At 47.9% G+C, this 23,425-nt stretch overlaps 1 protein-coding gene across 2 annotated transcripts; it reads left to right on the plus strand.

The window, feature by feature from the left end:
- The first annotated feature begins 1,539 nt into the window (after window positions 1–1,539).
- Window positions 1,540–23,425, plus strand: LOC144142398 (uncharacterized). Of its 2 annotated transcripts, XM_077673888.1 has the most exons (7): window positions 1,547–1,837; window positions 9,576–9,688; window positions 9,780–9,899; window positions 10,140–10,262; window positions 10,809–10,901; window positions 17,277–17,433; window positions 21,077–23,422. In XM_077673888.1, exons 3-7 carry the CDS (start codon window positions 9,809–9,811, stop codon window positions 21,288–21,290), a joined length of 678 nt encoding a protein of 225 aa, XP_077530014.1. In that variant the 5' UTR covers window positions 1,547–1,837; window positions 9,576–9,688; window positions 9,780–9,808; the 3' UTR covers window positions 21,291–23,422. The 2 variants fall into 2 exon arrangements, with proteins under 2 accessions (XP_077530015.1, XP_077530014.1); XM_077673889.1 differs by lacking the exon at window positions 10,809–10,901 and having other exon boundaries at window positions 1,540–1,837; window positions 21,077–23,425.

A 23,425-nucleotide genomic window follows, 5' to 3' on the forward strand; every position in this document is an offset into this window, starting at 1 on the left:
AATATAATCGTAGCATGAACGGAGGGCATCGTGCCGATTAATTTGTAAAATTTCAAGGTGCCTGAACCTAAAACTATCAGTTTAAGGCGCCCCAACAGAAACTGTCAATTGAACAATTCACCACGACAGGACCACCAAGACCCAAATTAGGCCATTGCCTGGTCTGACAGTGCATTGAAGATAACCGTATCTTGGAAAGCTGGTGAGGAACGAATGATTGGAGAATGGAAGACTCTTTGTAATTTGTTAAAGCGGTGCACACTGAGAGAGAATTTCAAATACCAACGACGCCCGCAAATCTATAGTGTAGTTAATAAGGGCCAAAATTATCCCCATGAATTCCGCCTGAAAAATTGCGGTATAATGTGGCAGCCTGAATTGAGAAGGACCAATCCAGAGACTGATATGTTCCTATATCCCGGCCTTCTCATAAACTTTGCGAGGCATCTGTGGCAATGACGACATGAGTACGTAGAGTAGACAAATGATCTTCAAGTAAACTGTTGAGAAATCGGGCCGGCTATAATTTCACATTCGGAGGAGAAATATTGTCGAGGATATTTCAGTAGCAGGCAAGTTATCAGGATAAGGGCGGAGCAAGAAAAAATCTGGATTGTTGTCATCCATTTCGTCATCGTCTTCCGACGGCACAGCTGCGGCAAATCCTCTTGCACCGCATCCTCGCCTCAGACTTCCACTTCTCTGTCAGCTGATCTGGTAGCGTTCTCCACGTGCGGATTCTGAAGGGATGGCTTGACGGATGCGTCATCTTCTCCGGTGCCGCGGACGTCTTCATCGCCTTTAATCGCTACAAAATGACGACGCCGAAGGCGGGAGCGCCTCATGTGGAGTAAGCCCACGCGCAAGCCTGGACAACGCTGGGTGGTCCCCACGAGGCACGCGCTCATGTGCACATGGGGTTTTCTTTGTGCGCCGGACAGATTTGTGCCGGCCTAAACAACTCTGCGTTTAAAAGATAGCGGCTGTACTAATTGCCCGATTCCCTCTCAGCGTTGATTACCCTCTGCCAGACTTACTGCAGCCTTCGCCTCTAACCCTGATCCCTTGTAAAGCTTTCGATGCTGCATGCGATATCCACAGGCTGCACAGCCTGTTCAATCTATGCTGCTGATGCCGTTTTGCACCCTTACAAACTTGTCTGGCTTTCATGCCAACACTGTTTTGCAGTGTCAGTGGATTATTTTTTATTTTTTTCTTTGTATTTCTTGTTTTTTGGCTTGGTTGCGCATTTGAGCAGCGACAGCCCGTTTCAAAGGGCACAGCCACCATCACCATCACCACCATGGATGAGGCTTTCTCGCTAAAATGAAGCTTAGTCAAAACTCCAGACATGCAGAGTTTTAAAAAACGCGCTCTTCGTTATTAGGTAGCTTTGCGGTCTCAGCTAGTCTCCCGAAGGATTGGGGGCTCGGAACATTTGCATTTAGATGGGAGGTTATTATAAACATTAAGAGCTATTACCTCAGTTTGTGTGAAGCTGTGCAGGTTTGTTTCTATTACTTACCGTAAAAGACGTTGTGCACAAATTCATAATTTTGCAGGCCTTTGCCAGACTTAGCGCGCACTTCTGATCTTAGTCAACAAACACTGGGAATAGTGCGATATTTTTTTTTTTTTGCATGTTTCTGTGTGCGCTTGTTGTGGAAGCTTTGCTTAGCCGTATTTTGACGTTTGTTTTGGCGCAATGTGTTGCGAGGTGTGTGCCTTCCGTGAAATTCCAGCGAGTCATCAGTAAACGCGTAGTTTACACTCAACCCGACGCTGCTTTCAAAGGACGTGCCCCGAAGAAATCGCCTTCTTCAGCTCGCAAACAAAGGTGGGTGCGATCACAGCCGCTATGCCGAACCGCTCAAGCCTCGCGTCTCCTTCGGCTTTTCTCTGGAGAAGTTGCAACAACTACAGTACCTTTGTATCGCCGCTTGCAGCGGCCGAAATGTACGAAAGGCGGAAGCGCGTTTTTTCGCTGTGAGCTTTGGTCGGGGAGCGCAGCCACATTGCAGTCATTGTTCATCGTCGCAGCGCTAAACAGGCAGGGCAAAGGGAGAAAACAAAGGTGCAGGACATGCGCTTGTCCTGTACTTTCTCGTCTTTCTTTGCCCAGTTTTGCGCTGCGAAGATGAACATTTTCCAACTCGCCCCTTCTTCAACGTTAGCGCAGTCTTTGGCCACACTCGATTTACGAGCCCTGGATTGTCTGCGGGAAATTCGAGGACTGCCTTCGTACTGGAGGCCCCTTAGAAATACTTAAAAAAACAACCCAGCATCAAACCGAACAAGTGAACTGAGACGGGCCAGTTGGTGTACGACGCTACTTCGAAAAACGGCGCTAAAAAACGACGCAAAATCTTCCTTTCGTGTCGTTCTTCAGCGCTGCTTTTCTAAGTAACGCCGTATCGTATCGCGTCCTAGGCCGTCCGCGGATTGTGCGAGACAGGGAGTGACATCAAGCGCCTCTTGTGGTGGGGGTCTTTTTTTTTCTCTGCAAAGTGCTGTACCGCCTCTAGCCGATAATCTAAAGAAGCGCTCATATTTGCTTCCACGTACGCTCGGTTCTGCTGGACGGGTGTATCACGATTGCCCCGCGCGCAGAAGCCCCGTCGCAAAATCCCCGCGACGTTTGCCCCGTGTCTCAAATGCCCCATGAGCGATAGCCCCGCGCCACAATCCCCGCGTGCCCCAATGCCATTCTCCCGTGGCGGTACGAAGCGTCATTTTTGGTGACTACATGCTTTAGAAATAGGAAGGTAATGTTCGACCACTATTTGAAGAAAGAGGTATGAGCAAGCGAGCTTAGAAGAGAAAAGGGAGGAAGGGAGCTGTAGCACTGGGATAGCATGCCTTGGACCCTTAGCAGCGCTTGTTTGCATGTCTGGTCTAAGTAGGGTGGATTTCACGCCCGCTGCTGCCGAAGTGATAGCTGCGCAGTGAACTTCGTTATTGCGTGTCCGTGGCGAAGCACAGTGACACCCCGACGTCTCGGGGGTTGTCACCTCGGCCGGGCCACAGCCTGGTCGAGGGAGCGCGACCACTTTGCATTGGAAGTCATTCAGGCCCGAAAAGGGCTGGATGCGCTCTTCATATACGGCTACAAGTATGTCATGCCAACCTGTATGAGAACATTAATAATCCAATTGATAACTGCAAGACATGAACTCGGAGGACTAGCACATTCAGTGCCAGACGAGCCAGCAACTTTGGTCAAAGTTATCGTTTCTTTAGTTTTTCTTCTCCCGTATTTACGCATCCTGTCATTAGGCACACAAAAAATACAAAGGAAAAATACGGCCAAATCCACCTTGTGAAGGTGGTTGAGAAGTGAAGCTTTTTACACCACCTACCACGGGTGACCGTGCCCCGCTTGCGTTAATCACATGTTACACTGTACCTGTCTTGCTTCTAGCGAAGCAAGTCTCGAGGTGTTGTTCGAGGAATTAAAGGGCATTAAATGGGATGTAATAGGGCTTAGCGAGGTTAGGAGGGCAGGCGAAGCCCTTACGGTGTTGAAAAATGGACACGTCCTATGTTACCGTGGTCTAGAGGACAGAAGAGAACTGGGAGTGGGATTTCTAGTCAATAAAAGCATAGCTGGCAACATAGACGAATACTATAGCATTAACGAAAGGGCAGCAGGTCTTGTAATTAGGCTAAATAAGAGGTACAAGCTCAAGGTGGTGCAGGGCTACGCGCCCACATCCAGCCACGACGACCAAGTAGTGGAACGCTTCTATGAAGATGTGGAATCGGCAATGGCTAAAGTAAAAACACAGTATACCGTAGTTATGGGGGACTTCAATGCTAAAGTAGGCAAGAATCAGGCTGGAGACAAGGCAGTTGGGAACTATGGTCTGGGCTGTAGAAATAGCAGGGGGGACCTACTAGTTGAGTTTGCAGAACGGAATAACCTACGCATAATGAATACCTTCTTCTGTAAACGGGAGAGTCGGAAGTGGACCTGGAGGAGCCCGAATGGGGAGCACAAAAATGAAATAGACTTCATATTATGCGATAACCCTGGCGTCGTGCAGGATGTGGAAGTGCTCGGAAGGGTAAGGTGTAGTGACCACCGTATGGTAAGATCCCGAATTAGGCTAGATTTGAGGAGGGACCGCAACAAGCTAGTACGAAAGAAGCCGATAAATGAGCTAACAGTAAGACGTAAAGTAGAAGAATTCAGGATCGCGCTGCAGAACCGATATTCCGCTCTTAACGAGGAAGCCGAGTTTACGACGCAGGAAGCCAGCGACAACCTTACACGCATTATTACGGAGTGTGCAGTAGAAGTCGGGGGCACTATAGCTAGACAGGATACTGGTAAACTTTCACAGGAGACGAAAGATCTAATCAGGAAACGGCAAACCATGAGAATCTCCACCGCAGCTGACAGAATAGAACTAGCGGAGCTCTCCAAGCTAATCAATAAGCGTAAGACAGCTGACATACGGAAGTATAATATGGAGAGGATCGAATACGCTGTAAAGAACGGAGGTAGCCTGAAAGCAGTGAAGAGACGTCTTGGTGTGGGGAAAAATCAGATGTATGCACTTAAGGATAGGCAAGGCAATGTCATCACAAATAGGGATAAAATAGTCACAGTGGCCGAGGAGTTCTATAGGGATCTGTACAGTAGCCAGGACATACAGGATAATGCCGAACGAGACAGTAGTTCACAGGAGATAGACATCCCACCAGTAACGACCGAAGAAGTAAGGAAGGCTTTAAAAGAAATGAAAGGGGGCAAAGCACCTGGTGAGGATCAGATAACAGCAGACCTCTTGAAGGATGGCGAAGAAATTGTCCTTGAAAAACTGGCAAACCTGTATACGCAATGCCTAATGACCGCAATGGTACCGGAATCTTGGAAGAACGCGAACATCATTCTAATTCATAAGAAAGGCGACATGAAGGTCTTGAAAAATTACCGGCCGATCAGCTTACTGTCAGTCGTCTACAAGGTATTTACCAAGGTAATCGCTAACCGAATTTCTGCAACCTTAGATTTCAGTCAACCTAAAGAACAAGCAGGGTTCCGTAAAGGTTATTCAACAATGGACCATATTCACACGATCAATCAGGTGATAGAGAAGTGCGCTGAGTATACTGAACCCCTATATATAGCCTTCATAGATTATGAGAAAGCATTTGACTCGGTCGAAACCCTAGCAGTCATTCAGGCATTACGGAACCAGGGGGTAGATGAGCATTATGTAACAATACTAGAGGATATCTACAATGGGTCTACAGCTACGATCATCCTCCATAGGGAGAGCAGTAAAATACCTATAAGAAAGGGTGTCAGACAAGGAGACACAATCTCTCCAATGCTATTCACAGCATGTTTACAAGAAGTATTCAGAACGTTGGATTGGGAACAGGTGGGTGTAAGGGTTAATGGAGAATACCTCAGTAACCTCAGATTTGCTGATGACGTTGCCTTGCTAAGTAACTCGGGGGACGAATTGCAAAGCATGCTTTCCGCACTGGGCGAACAGAGTAGAACCGTGGGACTGAAAATTAATATGCAGAAAACTAAAGTAATGATCAATAACCTCGGGACAGCACAGCGGTTTGACATAGGTGGCGAGGCAGTGGAAGTGGTAAGCGAATATATTTACTTAGGCCAAGTTGTGACCCCAGATCCAAACCATGAGGCAGAGATAATTAGAAGGATCAGAATGGGGTGGGGTGCATATGGCAGACATTCTCAGATAATGAATAGCAGCCTACCATTGTCGCTGAAGAAGAAAGTGTATGACAGCTGCATCTTACCGGTACTCACCTACGGGGCAGAAACTTGGAGGCTCACTAAGAGGGTTCAACTTAAATTGAGAACAACTCAGCGGGCAATGGAGCGGAAAATGATAGGTGTAACATTAAGGGACAGGAAGAGAGCGGAGTGGGTCAGGGAGCAAACTGGTGTTAAAGACATATTAGTAGAAATTAAGAAGAAGAAATGGACGTGGGCAGGACATGTAATGCGAAGGCAAGATAACCGCTGGTCATTAAGGGTAACAGAGTGGATCCCTAGAGAAGGCAAGCGTTGCAGGGGGCGGCAGAAAGTTAGATGGACAGATGAGATAAAGAAGTTTGCGGGGATAAATTGGTCACAGTTGGCACAGGACCGAGGCAATTGGAGAATAATGGGAGAGGCCTTTGCCCTGCAGTGGGCGTAGATAGGCTGGTGATGATGATGATGATGACACTGTACCTGTAACACGCTCTTTATTATTTCATTTGAGTACGACATTCATAACAGCCTTATGTTGGGTGCGATACACACTCAGACTTTGCGTTTTTACTGCAATTATATTCTCCGTGATTGTTAAGTCAATGCACGTCTCACAAATGGTAGTAGGTTGTTTGATATCGGTGTTGCACACGAGTCCAAACTCTTCCAGGACGAAATGCACGAACCACTGGCTTTACGGTTTCACAATGTCGACGGTAAAGTCATTGACGCCGATAATGAGCGTAGCGTGGTCACAGGTAGTGAAGGAACAGTGCGTTCGCATGAAACTTTCGATGTCAGTCTTGGGTGTGTTTAGCACGACGTATACAGTGTAAATGGTGATTCCATCTCGTAGTCACAGCGCACACGTCACCGCAGTCGACATCTTTGTCCGACATTTCGAGCGTGCGTGTCTGGACGTCGTTGCTAAGGTCATCTCTTAAATATATTGCAACGCCCGACGCTCGACTGGAAGCTGCTTTTCCTGTGTACCCGCACACGTCGTAACACGCGTCCACCCACGAGTCCAGGTTTCCGAAAGACACAGCACCAGCACTTTGTTGAAAAGGAAGTCGTGCGTCAGATCCTCCGAATGTGGGCCCAGTGATCTGACATTGCGAGCGGCTAGTGCATTGGAATGCGGTTCCAGAAGCAATGCCCCGCACGTTTTAACGACGGTCTGGAGATGGTGATTTTCGAGTCACCTTAACTCGTACTGCAATTGCCGGTCGACGTTTTCATGGCTGTGGTAGAATGTAAAGTCGCCGCTGGCATTTGTCAGATAGAGGTGGTTGATGTCTGTGCAGCAACTGAGAGCGACCTACACCAACCTTTGCGGGTGCTTCTTGTCGTACTTGTACATGACGTCCCCGTAATGTGCTCCCTGCGACTTGTGAACCGTCAGTGCACTCGCTTGCATGTGCGGGAACTGGGTTCATAGCTCAATCGGTAAGACAACAGGCTCTCACTCCGTTTCTCTTTTCGTTCCAGGTTCAATTCCTGGCGGTGCCAGTAACTTATTTTATTTATTTGTGGGAGTTTTCTGTTGACACCAACGGTCGCGGCAGAACCCTTGGCGGGGTAGAGGTAAAAAGCTTTCGCTTTAAAAAAAGACACAAACATAGAATACCGTGGGCTTAGATTATGACTTCGGCACTTAATAAAAAGCTGGTCTTTAGGCGTGGGACAATTGGCACAAGGCATATGTGTCAGGGTACCATTAGCACGGCGCAAAAAGAGCGGGGCTTTTGAAATCGTGGGCTTTTGTGCACCACCCTGCTGGACCTTCTGTCACTTTTCGTGGCAGCAGAAACCAGCCCCTTTCTTTGTTTTTGTGGCAAAATTTGTTCGGTCGAAGGGAAACAGGCCGGGAAAATTGGGATCATCTTGTGGGCAGGGGAAACAACGCGAGGATTTTAACAATGGTATTCTGAGAGAGGTTTCTTGAGATCAGGTTTTATTGTGCCCCACCGGCGCGAAATAGCGCGCAGTAATGAATTGCCTTTCAAGGACCCAAAGACATGTTAAAAGCAACAACAAATGTGCTCTTTTGCTGTCTCACCCATTGTGATAATGCAGTGATATCAGCAATCACTGAATGCACTCTGAAAGTGTACCTGGGTTCTTTGAAGGATTCCGAGTGTTGCCGTAAGCTGACAGACCCTCTTTCCTAATGTGCACACCTTTTTTTGTGTGTGAAAAGCAAAGGACGTGAAAATGGGACCAAACAGGTTTCCTTTTGCTTAAACGAGGCGTATTCACTTTCTTGTTTTCACTTTCATGCACTGAAAAACGTGTGCTGAGACGTGTCCTCTTTTATACCTAGGAAGCCAGCTCTGTAGTGATGAGACATCTGAGAGGGGCCCTTTTACTGCAGGGGTGTCCCCAGGTTTTCATGGTTATGTGGATGCCTACCCCCTCCCAACAGGAGGCAAAGTGATTTGTTCTTGGTGTCGTCTGCTTCAAGAAAGTGGGCTCTCAGCTGGGCTCTCAAAAGCCCGTAGATGCGGGAACTTGCGTTTGGTGAGCCACCCGCCGCGGTGGCTCAGTGGCTAAGGCGTTGCGCTGCTGAGCACGAGGTCGCGGGTTCGATTCCCGGTTTTTCTGTAGGAGGCGAAAAGCAAAAAGGACCGTGTGTACGAGATTTGGGCGCACGTTAAAGATACCCAGGTGGTCAAAATTAATCCGGAGCCCTCCACTACGGCGTGCCTCATCGTCTGCATTGCGTTGGCGCGTTGAACCCTACAGTCAATCAATCAATAAATGGAGTGCTTCATGCAATGGCATGACTGTTGCACTTCAGCCTTTGGTAGCGGTGAGCTGTGTCCACAAGAGCTTTCCCTCACATGTTGGACCAACCGTCTTGTGCCATTGTGGGCGGCAAGGTGTGAAGGAAAAAATTTGACAGTATGTTTCTAAAAATGTACTATAACTTGGGCTTGTGTTGCCACCAAATTAATCATTTAATTGTGGGTATTGGGCAGGTACCCTCAACTACAACATGGGCCATGGGTGAAAGCTGAGGTGTTACCGGGAGCCGTGATAATATTCGTACTAACCCATCAAAGAATAAATTAGTGCCTAGCCGTAGCACCACTTTGCCCGGTACATTTTCAGAATAGTGAATTCCCATTGTAACGAAACATTCGAACAATGTGGTCCCCACAAAACGCCCATAAACAGTCGTCTGCATCGAGCCTTTACTGTTCACTTGCAAGGCGACACATGGCAGGGCTGTCTCCAAGGGGGAGAAGCCCCGCTCTCTTTTTTAGCAGCATAGCTGTTTAACCTTTTAGTTCTGGGGTTAAGAATTACCAGAAAGAGATACCGAGCGCACGTGAGCAAGCGCCTCATGATGAGCGGCTGGCATTGGCCAGTTCGACCTTCGAGAACACTCTGCCCAGCGTTTGTGGCGTGATCTCTCGCATGCTGTTCTCCTTGCCAGTTCACATGCGGTAGTGCCTGAAGTGGGGAGCACAGAATAGCTACCGCTACACGCACAGAGTTTGTGAAGGCAGTTGCTGCTGGTTCTAGCCCGTGCTAATGCGGTCTGCTTTGGGAGAGATGTGAAAGGCTGCAGAAAAAAAACGATCCGGGCCTGCCATCATGGAGAACTTTCAGTGGAAAGTTTGGAAATTCATCTGTGATGCAACAGCCGAGTCTCTAGCCTCGCACCACTAGTGCATGCTGGGCCAACTTTTTTGTTTATCCTGCATCGACTTATCCAGCAGCGTTCTTTTTTACATGTCGTTTGTAATCTTTGCCCAGCATGTATTATCAATCGTGTATATTGAGGTGCATCATTGAGTTGTAGTGTTTGTTTTTGCAGGCTGCACAATACTCTAGTGGTACATTGTGCAGAAAGCATGGCCACCTGAAATGCCACCTTGGAGCTTTCCGAGCACAGATCATGGAGCCCACAATTACATGACCATAGCTGGGGTAAGTTCCCTTATTGTCCTAGACTACAGCTGCTTGGTATGCCATGTGTGACTTTGGTATCGCTGACAGTGATCAATCACGTTGCACGCAGTGAGGGCATCTAACGTCAGCTGCGAGACAATGGCCAAGCTTGCGGACCTATCCTGTAGTAGCGGTGGCGTGGTGCCCCAAACCCAAGACATGCGAGTGGTTTTTTCTGCTGCTGACAAAGGTGCCCCGCTTTCCACCTGCCAATTTTTTTCTGTTTCTGTACATACCTGGCACATTTCTGCAATAAGAAGAATATGGCGATAGTCAGGTGAGGACGATACAGACACCACATATATGCTGTTTGTGTCTACCTTCATCGTGGTCTGTTTAGGACCATATTCTTTTTACTGCAGAAATGAACCAGCTTACTCACCAAGTACTGTTGACACATTTCTGTTTGATTTGTTTTATCAAACTTCAGGTGTCCAGTGCAGTCGTCCTGGCTGCATACACCAGGCGACGCAAGCAGGCCTGGCATCCCTCAACAGCCGCGGATGCCAAACGGCGGCCAGGCTTCCACGTTCGACTGCCCGAATCTTTTACGGTATGCACCTGAGGCCTGTTTGCATCCTTTGCCCAGTAATGAGAATTTGGAATTTGATCATACAGCAGTGATGATTATGCCGATTCTAACCTACTCTGTAAGGTGGCGAGGCTGCTGCTGGTGAGAGGACACTATACACCGTAGTGGGCGGTTTAGTGGTGGATAGACACACAGGTACACCATGTTCTTTTGCACTTCTGGGTCGTCTGCTTCCATGAGCAGGAAGTAGATGACATGTCATTGGGCTACTTTTTTCGGGGGGAAGAGAGGGTTGAAGTTAACGCTCTCAAGAAAGTTGTCAATGCTGGTCTCAGCCACAAAAGAGAAGTCTGGCATAGAATGACTGTGTGCTGAGGTGCCATCGTTAAACAAGCTCAAATAATGACTAATAGGCTACCTGTGTCATTGGACAGAGGTGGGTTTAACTAGTGCATACTGCTGGTGATGACTGTGCCATGGAAAAGGGTTGTATACAAGCTGCACATACTGCTGGTGATGGCTTGTAAAGCAAGCACTGAATGCGCCCTCCCTCCAAACACGTTGCAGGTTCTGCAGGGAAAGTGAAATCATTGAGCAAGCCCCCAAGGAATTTGGCTGCCGCAAAAAGATGGGAAGCTACTTCAACTGGAGGCAGCCTAAGTAAGCAGACCACTCGCTCTTTTCGTAAACACAACAGAGGCTGGGACACTGTCTTCATGCGTTCTTTATAGGCTGACTGAATTGGACGCACTCTTGAGTGGCGAGAAGCAGATCCTCATCCTCGTCAGGATGTATGATGGTGATATTTGACAGATTCCCGCCCACCAAAAGTACACTAGGGTGGCATGCTTACTTGTAGCAGTCCTCAAGCAGGTAAATGTTCTGTTGAACGCCGTATCAGATCTTTGTTGCTTTGCTGCAGAAGACACACTCTCGTCACACTGTCACATCCCAAATACTTTTTCGTTCTTCACATTTCCCAGAATGTCTTTGGTCCAGTGCATCCCAGGAGAACAATGTCGCCTTCCTCCAGCATTTTGCCGGTTGTTGCATTTGCTCGTGATGTTACACCTTCAGGTACTCTCGGTGCCATCTCTCCCACCAAGCCCTTGTGATCCCTATACCGACTTCTCTAGTACTCTTCGATATCTCTAATAATGACACGTGCATTGTTGAGCTGCTGCCTTCTTCCAATTATGTCCACAGGCGTTCTTGGCTTGGGATCGCTAGGCTCGCTGTAGACATGGGTTAAGGGTCAATTATTTAGCACTCCTTCCATCACTGTTATGGTGGTTCGCAGCACTTCTACTGCGATTGTCATCCTGCCAATGATTTTGAGCATAAAGCTCTTTAAGACTTCTTATAAAACATTCATAAAATCCTCCCCACTACGGTGCTTCCTCCGCTGTCGGCTTCCACTTGATCCTATGTGAGCTGCAGTATCGTTTAGCTTCTCTGGTTGAATGGATTCCAACCCTTTGTTAATACCTTTCTCTGCCCTGTTGAAGCTTTTGAAACTGTCTGAATGCAGTATCTTAGGTATTCCTCGTCGCTCTGTGAACCAGCGGAATGTCTGTAGGAAGGGATTTGTGCATGGGCTGAGCTACTTTGCTGCTGTAGCCACTGATGCTTACTTGAGCTTGCACCTCCTGTCAGGACACTTCGCGGTCTTCTATCGTGAACTTCTGTGAATTCTCTCGTAGCTTGTTTGGAATGACAAAATGGGGGTCAGTGACAAAGTGTAATGCCTGATGCCACAAACACAATTGGCGGTAGTCTGCACCATATCTATGTGCAGTAACTGCCCTGCCTAATGCCCAGTATATAGGGTCATTTTCCATGGCACAAGATCATTGGGAACAACGTGCCCTACCGAAATGTCAAATTGCTGCATTTCGTACTTGGTCAGTGATCCCCGTATTAACGTTACAGGGAAGTGTGTAAAAACTGCTGCTCCTGCCGTGAAAACATATTCGCAAAGCGGACACAACATTAGAGGCTGTAAGAATTGGCACTGGCAATGAATAATGCACAGAATAAACAACACGGTAAGGGTGAAGTAGTACTGTCTGAAATAGCTCCGCTGCAGACTACACCTGCTGGTGAATTTTGCTAGCAGCCTAGAAGCACAAGTGACATTCCTGCCATTCTGGCCAGCCAAGGGTCCAATGAACCCATTGAGCTTCACTTAGACATGCTTCTTTAATGGAGTACTGACACGAAATTTCAAAGCTGAGTGATCTATGTAAAATGCTTCCTTTGTATATGAAGGCATCCCCCAGAACATTTCAACCATAAAGGTTCAGTGTAACGCATTTTAAATTCAGTTTAGCCTTTGCGCACACGAGAAAGCTAAGAACGGATACCCTTTTGCAGTTGGCATCAGCATGACGCCAACTGCTCCTCCTGGCCTCAAACTGCCGATGTGGTGGCCCCTGTGACGTAGCCAATGTGGTGGCTGCGGTTGGCACATGCTGCTCCGGCCTGTGTATCACGTTACGGGTTTTGGGACTGACTTTACGCTGGGTGGGCGAGTGGAGAAGGTGGGGACCATGGTCGGTCTGGGTGTGTGCGAGGCCACAATGCAAGTAGTGAGACGAGAACGGTGACGTTACGAGCACCCTCCTGTCATGGCAGCTGCCTTGGTGTTCATTTCGTCGAAGCCAAAACTGACACGAATAAACGAGGCTGTAAATAATGATTTATACTGCTATCAACTGTCTGATGTGCCATTCTATGATTAGTGGGCTGGTAGGCACCCATAACAGTGAAAAAAACCAAACATGAAAATTTCGTGTGAGTACTCCTTTAAGGGCACCCACATGTACAGATTATGCAGTTTCACCCAAGCGGCCAGTTGAGCAGTCGCTCGCTAGCTGCGGTGTCACTTGAACCTAATCACCAGTCTTTGTTGTTCTTGTGCGGTGTCCTGTTTTGTACCTTCCAGTCTTTTTAGACTGTACACTAATAGCGTCTTCAGAAGGTGGAAATTTTTAATGCAGTTGGCCTTTAAGGGGGATTCACCGAATCGCATTCTTGTGGAACTTAATAATTCATAATTCACAGGCTTTTTTTTAAAAACCATTGTGCAAGAATACAAAAAGTTTTGGAGTTTCAAGAAAATGTTCGTAACAGCCTAGTTTGCTTGTTTTGTAAATATGGATCACTTCTGTACTGAAATGAAATCAAACGCTCGTGTGCTAGAGTGAGCGCCATCTAGGGCAAACTATAGTGTAACTGAAATTTGTTTATTGTTGATTTTTATTTTATATTAACATTTTCATAGACCTTTCAAACCTTTCGTATCGGGGTATGATGGTTTTTAAGCTTGTGTGGTATAAATAATTACCGTAAAATTCCCAGCAAGTGCTCCCTTGTAAGTAAGTCGAGATCACTGGCAAAGTGGGGAGGGGGCGCTATCCCGGAATGGCACCAAAATTCAAGATGGTGGCAACCAAGGTGCCCCGCCAGGGTAAAAAGCAAAATGCACATGCACCTAACATTTTGCCAAAGAGCACTAATCATGGCTCTCAAAACCGTGAAAAGGCTCCTCTAAGTCAGTCCCAAAGAAAAGTTTGCAGCATTTTGCTTGAAGTACGCCATGGTCTCCTGGTGCCCAGGTGGAGCCAGCATCTGCTATTCCACAATGTAGGTCACCTTCCTCCGACGGATACAGTGTGTTGCTTATGCCACAGCCCCTGAAGGTCCATGCCACAGTATCCTCAGTTACAGCGGCCCACGCCTTGGCAACAAAACTGAGCACATGCTTGCCACCAAAAGAAACCGACACTGCTGAAAGACAGACAAGTAAGGGAGCATAGAGGTCCAGGTGCTAACTGGCATTAGATTGGATTGGATTATAGACTGGTTGGGGCACGTCAGTGTTGGCTGCATATGGTGGATCTCGGGGAATGGAGTGGGAAGGCGGGGGGAGGAGGAGGTGCTTTCCTGGAACATTCCAAAAATTTTGACTTAGCAGTGGATTTCGGGGTGCCCTTACATGGGTTGGGGAGCCTGTTCAGAATTTTATAGGAGTGTGGTCAGGACCCCATAGGCCCCCTTAAAGGGGTCCTGAAATACCTTCCGCCGATGCATAGGTGTACATGTAACCAAATAAAGCAATGTATTAGCTATCTCCTCCCACAAGAATTTTGTTAAAGCGATGAGTATTAGCTGAGAAATCGTAAATCAAAAACCGCGCATTATCGTCGCACCGCATTTCCTCCTCCTTTCAACTTACTCTCCGCTGTTGACAGCGCGCCAGCGTTCCCTCCCGTGATGCTGCGCTCGGCGGCGGTGACGTACTTCCGCTATTGCGCTGCTCACTCTGCCGTCTGCTACGGGCAAGCTTTGTTGACACCTTGAATCATGCACTCCGCTCAAGGCTGGAAAAGCGAACGAAAAACCTGGCCGCATGTGTGCGGGGGCCTGGCCTTGCCCTTTCGCGGTGTACGTTGCTGTCTTATTTTGCGGTGGTGGTAATTCCTGCCGGCGGCATGTGAAAGAGACATTTTAAACCGATACAGAACCCGTGCACAAAACGCTTCAATCATGTGACCAGTTCAGCTTGGGGCGACGCGTGGTGGAGAGCGGCAACGTTGGCAAAACATATGCAAAACATGCTCCAACGCGGCTCTGAGCTTTCTAGCGCTGGAGAGAGCACCATTTCTTTGACAATCTCAAACATCGGTTGCCTTGGCAACAAGGCACAAACCGCCCCAGAAGTCAGTTGCGGTTGCGTGATCCCGGTTCAGCTCGGGGCCCCATCTCGCGACATATTTCTCGAGCGACGTACGACTCAACCTCGCATGGGGTATGTGCAGTGTGCGTGGCTAAAAGCCATCTCGGCTTACGCGCCAGAGTTAAGTGACTTGCTGTTCGTCCCCGCAAACCGCGCGCGAGGTGAGTGCCGAATTTACGACGGGCAGGAGGAGGCAACCCATCATCTGTCAATTGCGGTTCAGACTTGCAACGCATGTTGGGACGTTGATGTTCGTTCGAAACGCGTCTCTGGTTTGTTTTGAAGTTGAATAAAATGTATCCGTCAAACCCGGGCATTCGGCTCAGGGCGTTCTCTGCGATTGCACGAAAGAAGTGCCACGGGGCTTCAACGTTTTCTTTGTGGAACGTACTCAGGTAAGAGAATATCCATGTCGTGTTATGGCCGTGTTGCATTCAATACGAATGGTTAAGCGTTTGTTTACACTTGTTTCCTTTGTCGTAAAATGTCCAAGCACTCCGGCACTTCACTCCGCTGGCAGATCAGCCGGCGAGCCGACGCTGAGCAGACGACTCATCTCTTTGCCAGAAGTGCGTGAAAAAGCCGCCCAATAGCAGGATATCTAGCTCATGACGAACATATGGGAATCGATGATGTAGACATGTGAAGATGGCGGCGTCCATAAACACGAAGGGAAGGGTGAGAAAAAAGCGACAAACTTTGCAACAAAAGTGTGAGCTTTCCGCTGCGCGTAAAAGAGTAATACTTGGCACAGATGACGTTGACGACCCAATCTAACGATTGCGCTACTTCATTTAGTGTGCTCAAAACGCTTTTCAGGGCCCCTTTAAGCTCGCCTATGGTGCGGCCAAATGGGCACACATCGTGACACATTGCAGTTTTCATGTAACCTTTGGCTGTTGACGGTTGCTTTAACTGACCTTGCCCCTTCTTTCACCAAGACTTTGACCCTGAAAAGTAGAAAAATCGAATCCATCTACTCGGGGCACGAGTCTAGATTGATACTGATCAACATGGTTGAACGGAGCTTGCTCAGGTGTAGCAACTCAGCTGTTGTGACTCACTGAGTGAAATGCACAAATAGAAAGTCAGTGCAATGCCTGCTCTAAGTTCAGTGCAGTTGCTTCAGATTTATAACTTTCAGTCACTTTGCAATGATCTCACAATACAGGTACAACAAAAACCACCATGAGTACCATCATGTAAGAAAAAATTAGGTCAAAATGCTTTAAATTAGGTTTCCTATACCGTGCAGGTGAAAGTGGTGCTATTCTGGCTGTCAGGTGCATTATCAAATTCAAGCATAGAGAAATTGTAATGCAGGGTCTTGTTTTGCCATAAAACTGCTTATTTTTTTCATGTGCCTCTGTCTCTTGCTCTCGGATGCAGCAGATTACAAATATGCTCCTACTTTTGCCATTCACCATGTCATTCAGCTACCGTCGGCGTTTCTACGACAGGATACTAAGCCCGAGGGTTGTGCTTTTTCCCCTCCTAAATATTTATGCAACACCTATTATTTATGCACGCTAATGAAGGCTTACTGCAAGGTCTAACTGCAATTTATAGTCAACCTGCACTTAGTCTTAGAATCAACCTCCTTTTTAAAGTGAAGCTGTGTACCCCTACCAGCCAAAGGTTTTGTGGCGACCATCAGCATCAACAGAAAACTCCCATGAACAAATAAAAAATCACCGACTCTGTCAGGAATCGAGCTTGGACCGAATAGAGAAATGGGATGAGCGCCCGTTCAGCTACGAGCGCTTGCGGAGACGGGGGAGACAGACGGTGTACTCACCGAGCACAGGTGCGGGTTTACCCTCTGCGTTCTGGCTGCATGCCACGTGATAGTGCCACGTGACCTCTCGCGCCACTGTGCACTGCACCCACGGCCCGTGTAGCGGCTGTGTGCACGCCAGTGGGTCATCTATTTCGTCTTCAAAGGGGCAACACTAATACCAAACAACCGACTACCATCTGTAGAACGTGCGTTGACCTAACGTTCACAAGGAGTATAACAGCGGTGAAAACGCAAAATCTGAGGTGTATCACACTGTTCATAAGGCCATTCTGGAGGTCATGCTGAAGTGAAAGAACGTATTACAGGCACCGTGTAACATAGAATAACACAAGCGGGCTGTAGTCACCCTTGGTAGGTGGTGTATAAAGCTCCGCTTCCCAACCACCTCCTTGGGGTGCATTGGCCCACACTTTTTTTAATGTTCCAAGTGCAGAATTATTGAAAATAATTGGGAAGCAGCTTTGAAGTCACTGCACTCTCTGGCTCTTTTCAGGTATCAAGGACAACACTGTTGAGTGCGGTGTATGCTGCGAGAGGTGTGGGAAGTTCTTCGCTTCTTCCAAGGGTGCCATGCTGCACTGGAGGATGAAGCACAGGAAGGAGCCCGGCAGGCACTGCTGCTCCGTCTGTCCATACTCCAGTGAATTCCGGTGAGTTGGGTTGGGGCAGCTGCGTTAAGTTCTGAGCGGGAAATGTCTATCTTATACTTCAAAGCCAAGTGTCAATCTCGAAGAATAAATCTTCTCAGGCTTATAATAAAGTTTATTCCACTTAAGCAGTTTCAAATAAACATAGCTCATTAGTTGTTACAATTGATGGTTCCTTAATTTTTAGTTCTCTAGTTGAATAAACATCCAGAAAATCTTTTAGTTTCAGTGTTTGTCGAAATGTTGCAAAATTTGTCAGATAACGTAGAATTTTGCCGTTAACCCTTTCGCTGACACTGACGTACCAGTACATTTTCGCAACGGGACAAGCAAGTGGACACAGCCTTGCGTGTTGGCCGAGTCGGCCTTGTATGTGTCGACTTGCTTGTCCCGTTGTTCTAGCGCTTCAATTCATTGTCATGATATATTGAAGACAGGAGCGATGGTTCTTCAATTCCGATTCCAATACGAGCCGAGCTCGGTTTGCTTTCTGAGAGTTTCTCATCCGAGGAAGGGATGCGAGTTCCACAGTGTCAGATTCTGATGCTGAAACGGTGGGGTTGTCGTCCGGAAAGCGTGCAAGGCAAACTGAAAATATCTGGAAGAAAGGTTATTTCTCACCCACGCTCTTTCCTTTCGATGTGTTACGTTCCCAACGCTGTCATAGTCAAATAAATCACTATGTTTCTTCCTCCATATTTCGGAAAACAAGCCGACACTGGGTTGCATCACTGCCAAAAGCACCCGAACGTGAAAGGGTTAAAACTGCTATTCAGCTAGCTGTTGATTGTTGAAGGGTAGGTACATTTCAGTGTGTGACATGGCCGTAATTATACCTATTTGTGTCGCAGCCGCATATTGCACTGAAACAATATGGTACATTCCTTTGCACCCACTTATTCACACCTAGTACATTCGTTACTTATTGTGTTTGCTACTACAATCGAACCCCGCAATAACGACTCCGCCAAAAAAAGCCGGAAAATTTGCTTTTGCGGGAATTTCGTTGCCACGAGAATAGAAAATGAATGGTAGGAAAATCACCCACAAACTGAAAATTGATTTCCGAAAGTTGGTTGTATGACTTTGCGAGACTTACCGGGCAGTAACTTCACAGCTCAGCTCTCACACTACAAGTGCTTCACTGCTAGTCGTGTCAAACGCATCCAAAACATCCCGCAAGTTCACCTTCTCTGCACGTTTTTCTCCCTGATCCTCGGCACCGATTACGTCCGAGGATGCAAGCGAAGGCCAGCTTCTTCTGTTTGACCAACTTTGCCAGACAATGGCAACTTGTTGTTCCAGCGATGTCCACAAAGGCCACAGCCATCACTTTTGTTTTGCGCACGTACGCCAAAAGTGGCGTCCTTGCTTTTCAAAATGGTAGAGTGAGCTGCTTGCCGCTCAAAACTCGTCGGCACTTCCTCCGCTTGGGCCACTGGCTTGGGCAATGATAGCTACCCTATCCTGTAGTGATAAAAGCTGCCGCTTTGTCTTTTATGTAAACACATGTGGCGGTGGCCGTGCAAGCGTGCTGTGGCAGTAGTTTACGCACTTTGACTTTGAAAAAAAAGCATTTGAGCACCTTTTGCACATTATTAGCCTCGAATTGATCGGTAAAATGCCAACTGAACTTGAAACAAATTTGCTTGCGCTTTTCATTTTAATAACGCAGAATCGCTTTCCAAAAACATTTTGTTGCCACTAGATGAAATACATGGTCTTCTATGGTCTTCTATGCCAGGGATGGCATAATATTTCTTTGCCATGGTGGGAATTTTGTTATCGCGGGGTTTGACTGTGCATGCATAAAAGGGGAAGATGGTTTCTGTTGACTACGGTGCTGAGGTGGGAGGCAAAAAAGAGACAAAGCCAATGGCGAAAATCCTCCCAGGGGGCTTGTCATCGAAACCCCTGTACCTATCCCATATTTTGCGGGTGGCCGCATTGCTTATTTGACCAGACTATCCCATATTTGCGGGTCATGCGTTGCTTATTTGACCTGAGCCACTTGCTTGTTCGCTAATGGTAAACAAAGTTGGGTTCAGGCTGAAATGGTTGAGATGGTTCCCTTGGCTGCATGCTTGGCTGCCACTCTTGTGACCAACTACAAATCAAGTCCCCTCGGTGCAAGTTGTGGAGCTTACATGTGGCTGACAGACTAGTAATCTGATGATAAATGTGTTGTCTGCAAAAAGCCTAGCTAAAACATTTAATTGATGCCTCTTCCATAGGAACCAGTAAAACACGAAAGTGAAATGTGCCTTCACAGGAGCAGTTGATATTTATTGTGCATCGATAGGAGCTTACACACCGCTATTTATATTTCGTCGGTATGGCACCGTTATACACATCAACGTTAGACAATGGATTGCACGTGCCGGAGCATTGCGTAAATCCAGCAAACCACAGGTTCTCGCAAACCATCCATGCGAACGAAACCGAGCGGGTTGTCAGTCAATCGTTTGATGAACACACGGTCCACTGCAGTGAAAGGGGCAGCGGACCATGCCACGACCGCGACATTCGAAAGTTGGCGTTCCTGCCGTACAAGCTTCGCCGCAGCTTACACTGTGTGTCCCCCGTGCTTGTAGGCGCTGGCATCGAGGCGCCAAGAGTCTGCGCTCAATAGCATCATGATGCACTACTTCGCTTCGCCTCTCCTGGATGGCAGCACCATCTGAAGGGAAGGATATAAGGCGCATTCGTCGTCGGCGAAAGAGTTCTTGTCTCGAGTCCCAGTGCAGCCGCGTCAATCGAAGTTTTTCTGGTGATGTGATTTCCGTGACGGATATGACGTCAGTGAGATTTTGGTGAACCCCGGCATAAAGCACTTCCGTGTTAAAAAATTGGCGCAGCTTGCACTAGGGGTGCAAGGCTGGAGAAAGAAAGAGCAGAGCTTGCAACCCCTGTCTCTTGGTTGGAGACCCGGCTGTTGCACCTCACACTTATTTTCGAACTTGCCGCTAAAAGTTCTCCACGACTGGCAGGCCCAGACAGTTTCACTTGCAGGCTTTCACGTGTTCCTCAAAGTGGACCACGTCAGCGCGCACTAAAACCCACAGCCAAGTCCAAAGCCCACATCTGCTCTACTAACCCAAATGAAATGGACGCCCAGGATGCAATGATCGATCGCTCAATGGGATAGCCATATGTTTCAGACCCCGAGGAACCCGTGTTTGATTCTGGCCACAAAAAGCATTTCTTTTTCCTTCTAATTAGCATGCACATGTTAATGATACGCGCTCCTGCTGACCTTGTACCCTTTGGGCCTTCGCGGTGGCACCATGGTTAGGTTGCCAGTTTCACGGCGTAAAGGTCCCTGGTTCGATACCCGGCATCTCCCTAACCACATTTTTTTTCTTGAGGCTTCGAGGTTTTTTGGTGGGACGGATAGACAAAGCTCAGCCTAAACAGCTCTGCTGTTAAAAAGGATTGCAGTCAAAAATTTCATTTATATGAGAAATAGCCGAGAGCCCAGCACTGATCCTTTTGGCCCTCGGGGATAATCAGGAGCTGTGACGTTCCGAGTCTTGTTAACTATGAACCTTTAGTCCTCAGGAGACAAACTCTTCGTCATTTGTGAGCACTTTGTTTTCATCTAAATGTCTTTATAATTTTTTTTGCTTTTATCTCACCTGTTCAGGGAGTTTCTTGAAGAGCACGAGAGGACCCACCCGAAAGAGAAACCCCACGTTTGTCAATTCTGCCAGCAGTGCTTTCACCTGAAAGAGAACCTGGTCATCCATGAAAGGGTGCATACCGGCAAGGTGCCTCACACCTGCAGGTTCTGTCCGAGAGTGTTCCACCGGAAGAGCAACCTGGTCGTCCATCAGCGAGTTCACACCCTGATTCCGTAGTGCGGTGGACTGCGTGCTCGCTTGATGGAGCAAGGTCACACCAAGGAGACTGTCCACGCCTGCAGTGTCAGTCAGGAGGGTTTCTTCACCTTCAAATGGTCACAATGGTGAGAGCAGTCAGGGAGCTCACTTACATATGAAAAATAGCAAAGGTCCCAGAACTGATCCTTGGGGCACTCCCAATGTTACGGTAGGGCAAGGGGAAAAGTAACCATGACGGGTTGCATGTCAGGTTTTGTTACACACCAGGTGTTAACCCTTTCACTGCCGGGTTTTTTTCTGACTGCTCCTCACCCCCTGCCGGGTATTTTTTTCATGTTGGCTCAGGGGAAAATTGATGCTGGTAATGCACCATGATACTCCATGACCCGAACAGGAAAACTCGCACAGCGCTACGACGTCCCGCAGGTGCGCCTGACAGAGGCACTCAAGCCGAACTGGAGACTGAAGGTGCGCGACAGGGTACGGGAAACAGAGAATGCGAAGTGGCGCGGCGACGCTCAGGCCCGGCCATCTCTGCGAGTGCACTGCGAAGGGAAGGACTGCATCTCCAGGGAGGAGATCTACGACAACTCAAGAGGGAGTGGGCTGCTGGGCGAAGCGAGGAGCGGGGTGTTGAGGACTAGAGGGATGAGGGCGAAGTTTTCCCTGGACCTGGACACTTGGTGCACAAGGTGCAAGGACACGGAGGAAACTCTCCTTCACGTAGTGGTGGAATGCCCACACCTACACCCGCCGGTCCTCCCTACTGCGGCAATGGGGTCGTCCGAGGCACTTGCGATGGCACTCGGGCTGCATAGGGGGAACGCACCTAGCGGCCAAAAAGAAGCGATCGAAGTTACCAAACTGCGACTAGAACACTGGTGGCGAGATCGTACGTAAATAGGACAGTGCAGTGACACTGTTAAGGAGTTTTTGGCCCGAGCCAGATTTCTCTGGCATCACCCGATACAAAGGGTAGCGGCCACATCAGCATCAGCATGTAAAGATATTTATTCAGGAATATACTATTCAAACAAAAGAAGGCTTACTACAGTCTACGCCCGTTACAACGGACCCTCTGAATCCAGAAAAAAACGTCCGCTGTAGCCGAAGTATGCAGTATCCGACGAGGGGGCGGGAGGGGGGGCGGGGTATGAGCCTTAAAGTGGGTACTTTGATCGACATTGCATATATAGTACATACACTTTGGTCTTTCTAAACGCCTGCAACACCTCTGCACAGTGTTCGCGCGAGAACAAAGAATCGCGTAAACACCGTTTCCAAAGCTTAGCCCCGGCACTTGGAGAAGGCCTAGCGCATGCGGTCAAGAGTGTAAAGACGCATGATAAGCTGAGCAAATAAAGTAAGAATATAACTAGGCGCAATTATTAACCAGCTATAAAACATTAGTCGTGGCCATCGACATTAGCTAGGCTCTTAAATCCCCTCACGACGAGGCAGGTTTTCCCAAAACTGTTCGTCAAACAAATCGGATTGCTGCCTGACGTTCCCTCAAGGCAGCTTCCACATTTTTAGCGATTTTAGTCTGGTCATTGAAACAGCTGTAATGAAATAATCTGATGACGGTCAGCTGTAAAATCGAAAGTTAGACCAGTTGGACTGCGCACAGTTACCGGCAGATTGCACACAATGGATGGGGAACAACCCCCCTACTTGAGGCATTTCTTACCTTTTTCACCGAACGGAATGGGAACGATGCATGCGTGGGAATAATAAAAGCTGAACTTCATTGAACCCGAGTTTTTTATTACATAAAAAACTGATGAGGGCAGACTCTCCTCCGAGTGCACCACTTCGAGTATTCGATTGCCGTTTTCAATCTCACCGGAGTCGCGTTTATCGGCAGCTGCCTTGTTCTTGACGGTAGAGCGGACTGTGTGCTTAGACAGGCCTGTACTTCTGACGATGTTGGCCTGTTTTTCCCCATGTCCAACAGCGTTAATTACGCTTAATTTATCCGCCAGTGAAATCAGCTACCCTGCTGCTCATGCCGCTAGTCGCACAAAAAAAAAGCCAATGGCACTGGCTTGGCTTGGCTGCGCCAATGCTGATGCTGATGCGGATGTGGCCGCTACCCTTTGTATCGGGTGATGCCAGAGAAATCTGGCTCGGGCCAAAAACTCCTTAACAGT

This window comes from Haemaphysalis longicornis, unplaced genomic scaffold (assembly GCF_048455015.1).
Source record: "Haemaphysalis longicornis isolate Haplotype H1 unplaced genomic scaffold, Haemaphysalis longicornis Haplotype H1 scaffold_6, whole genome shotgun sequence".
NCBI classification, from domain to species: Eukaryota; Metazoa; Arthropoda; class Arachnida; order Ixodida; family Ixodidae; genus Haemaphysalis; species Haemaphysalis longicornis.

Bases quoted from the DNA above. Each gene is read 5' to 3' on its own strand.
- LOC144142398 (XM_077673888.1), top strand. From the start codon at position 9,809: ATGGCCAAGCTTGCGGACCTATCCTGTAGTAGCGGTGGCGTGGTGCCC. The intron at 9,900-10,139 runs GTGCCCCGCTTT...ATCAAACTTCAG, and splicing joins TTTTTCTGCTGCTGACAAAG to GTGTCCAGTGCAGTCGTCCT. The intron at 17,434-21,076 runs GTGAGTTGGGTT...TCACCTGTTCAG, and splicing joins CCATACTCCAGTGAATTCCG to GGAGTTTCTTGAAGAGCACG.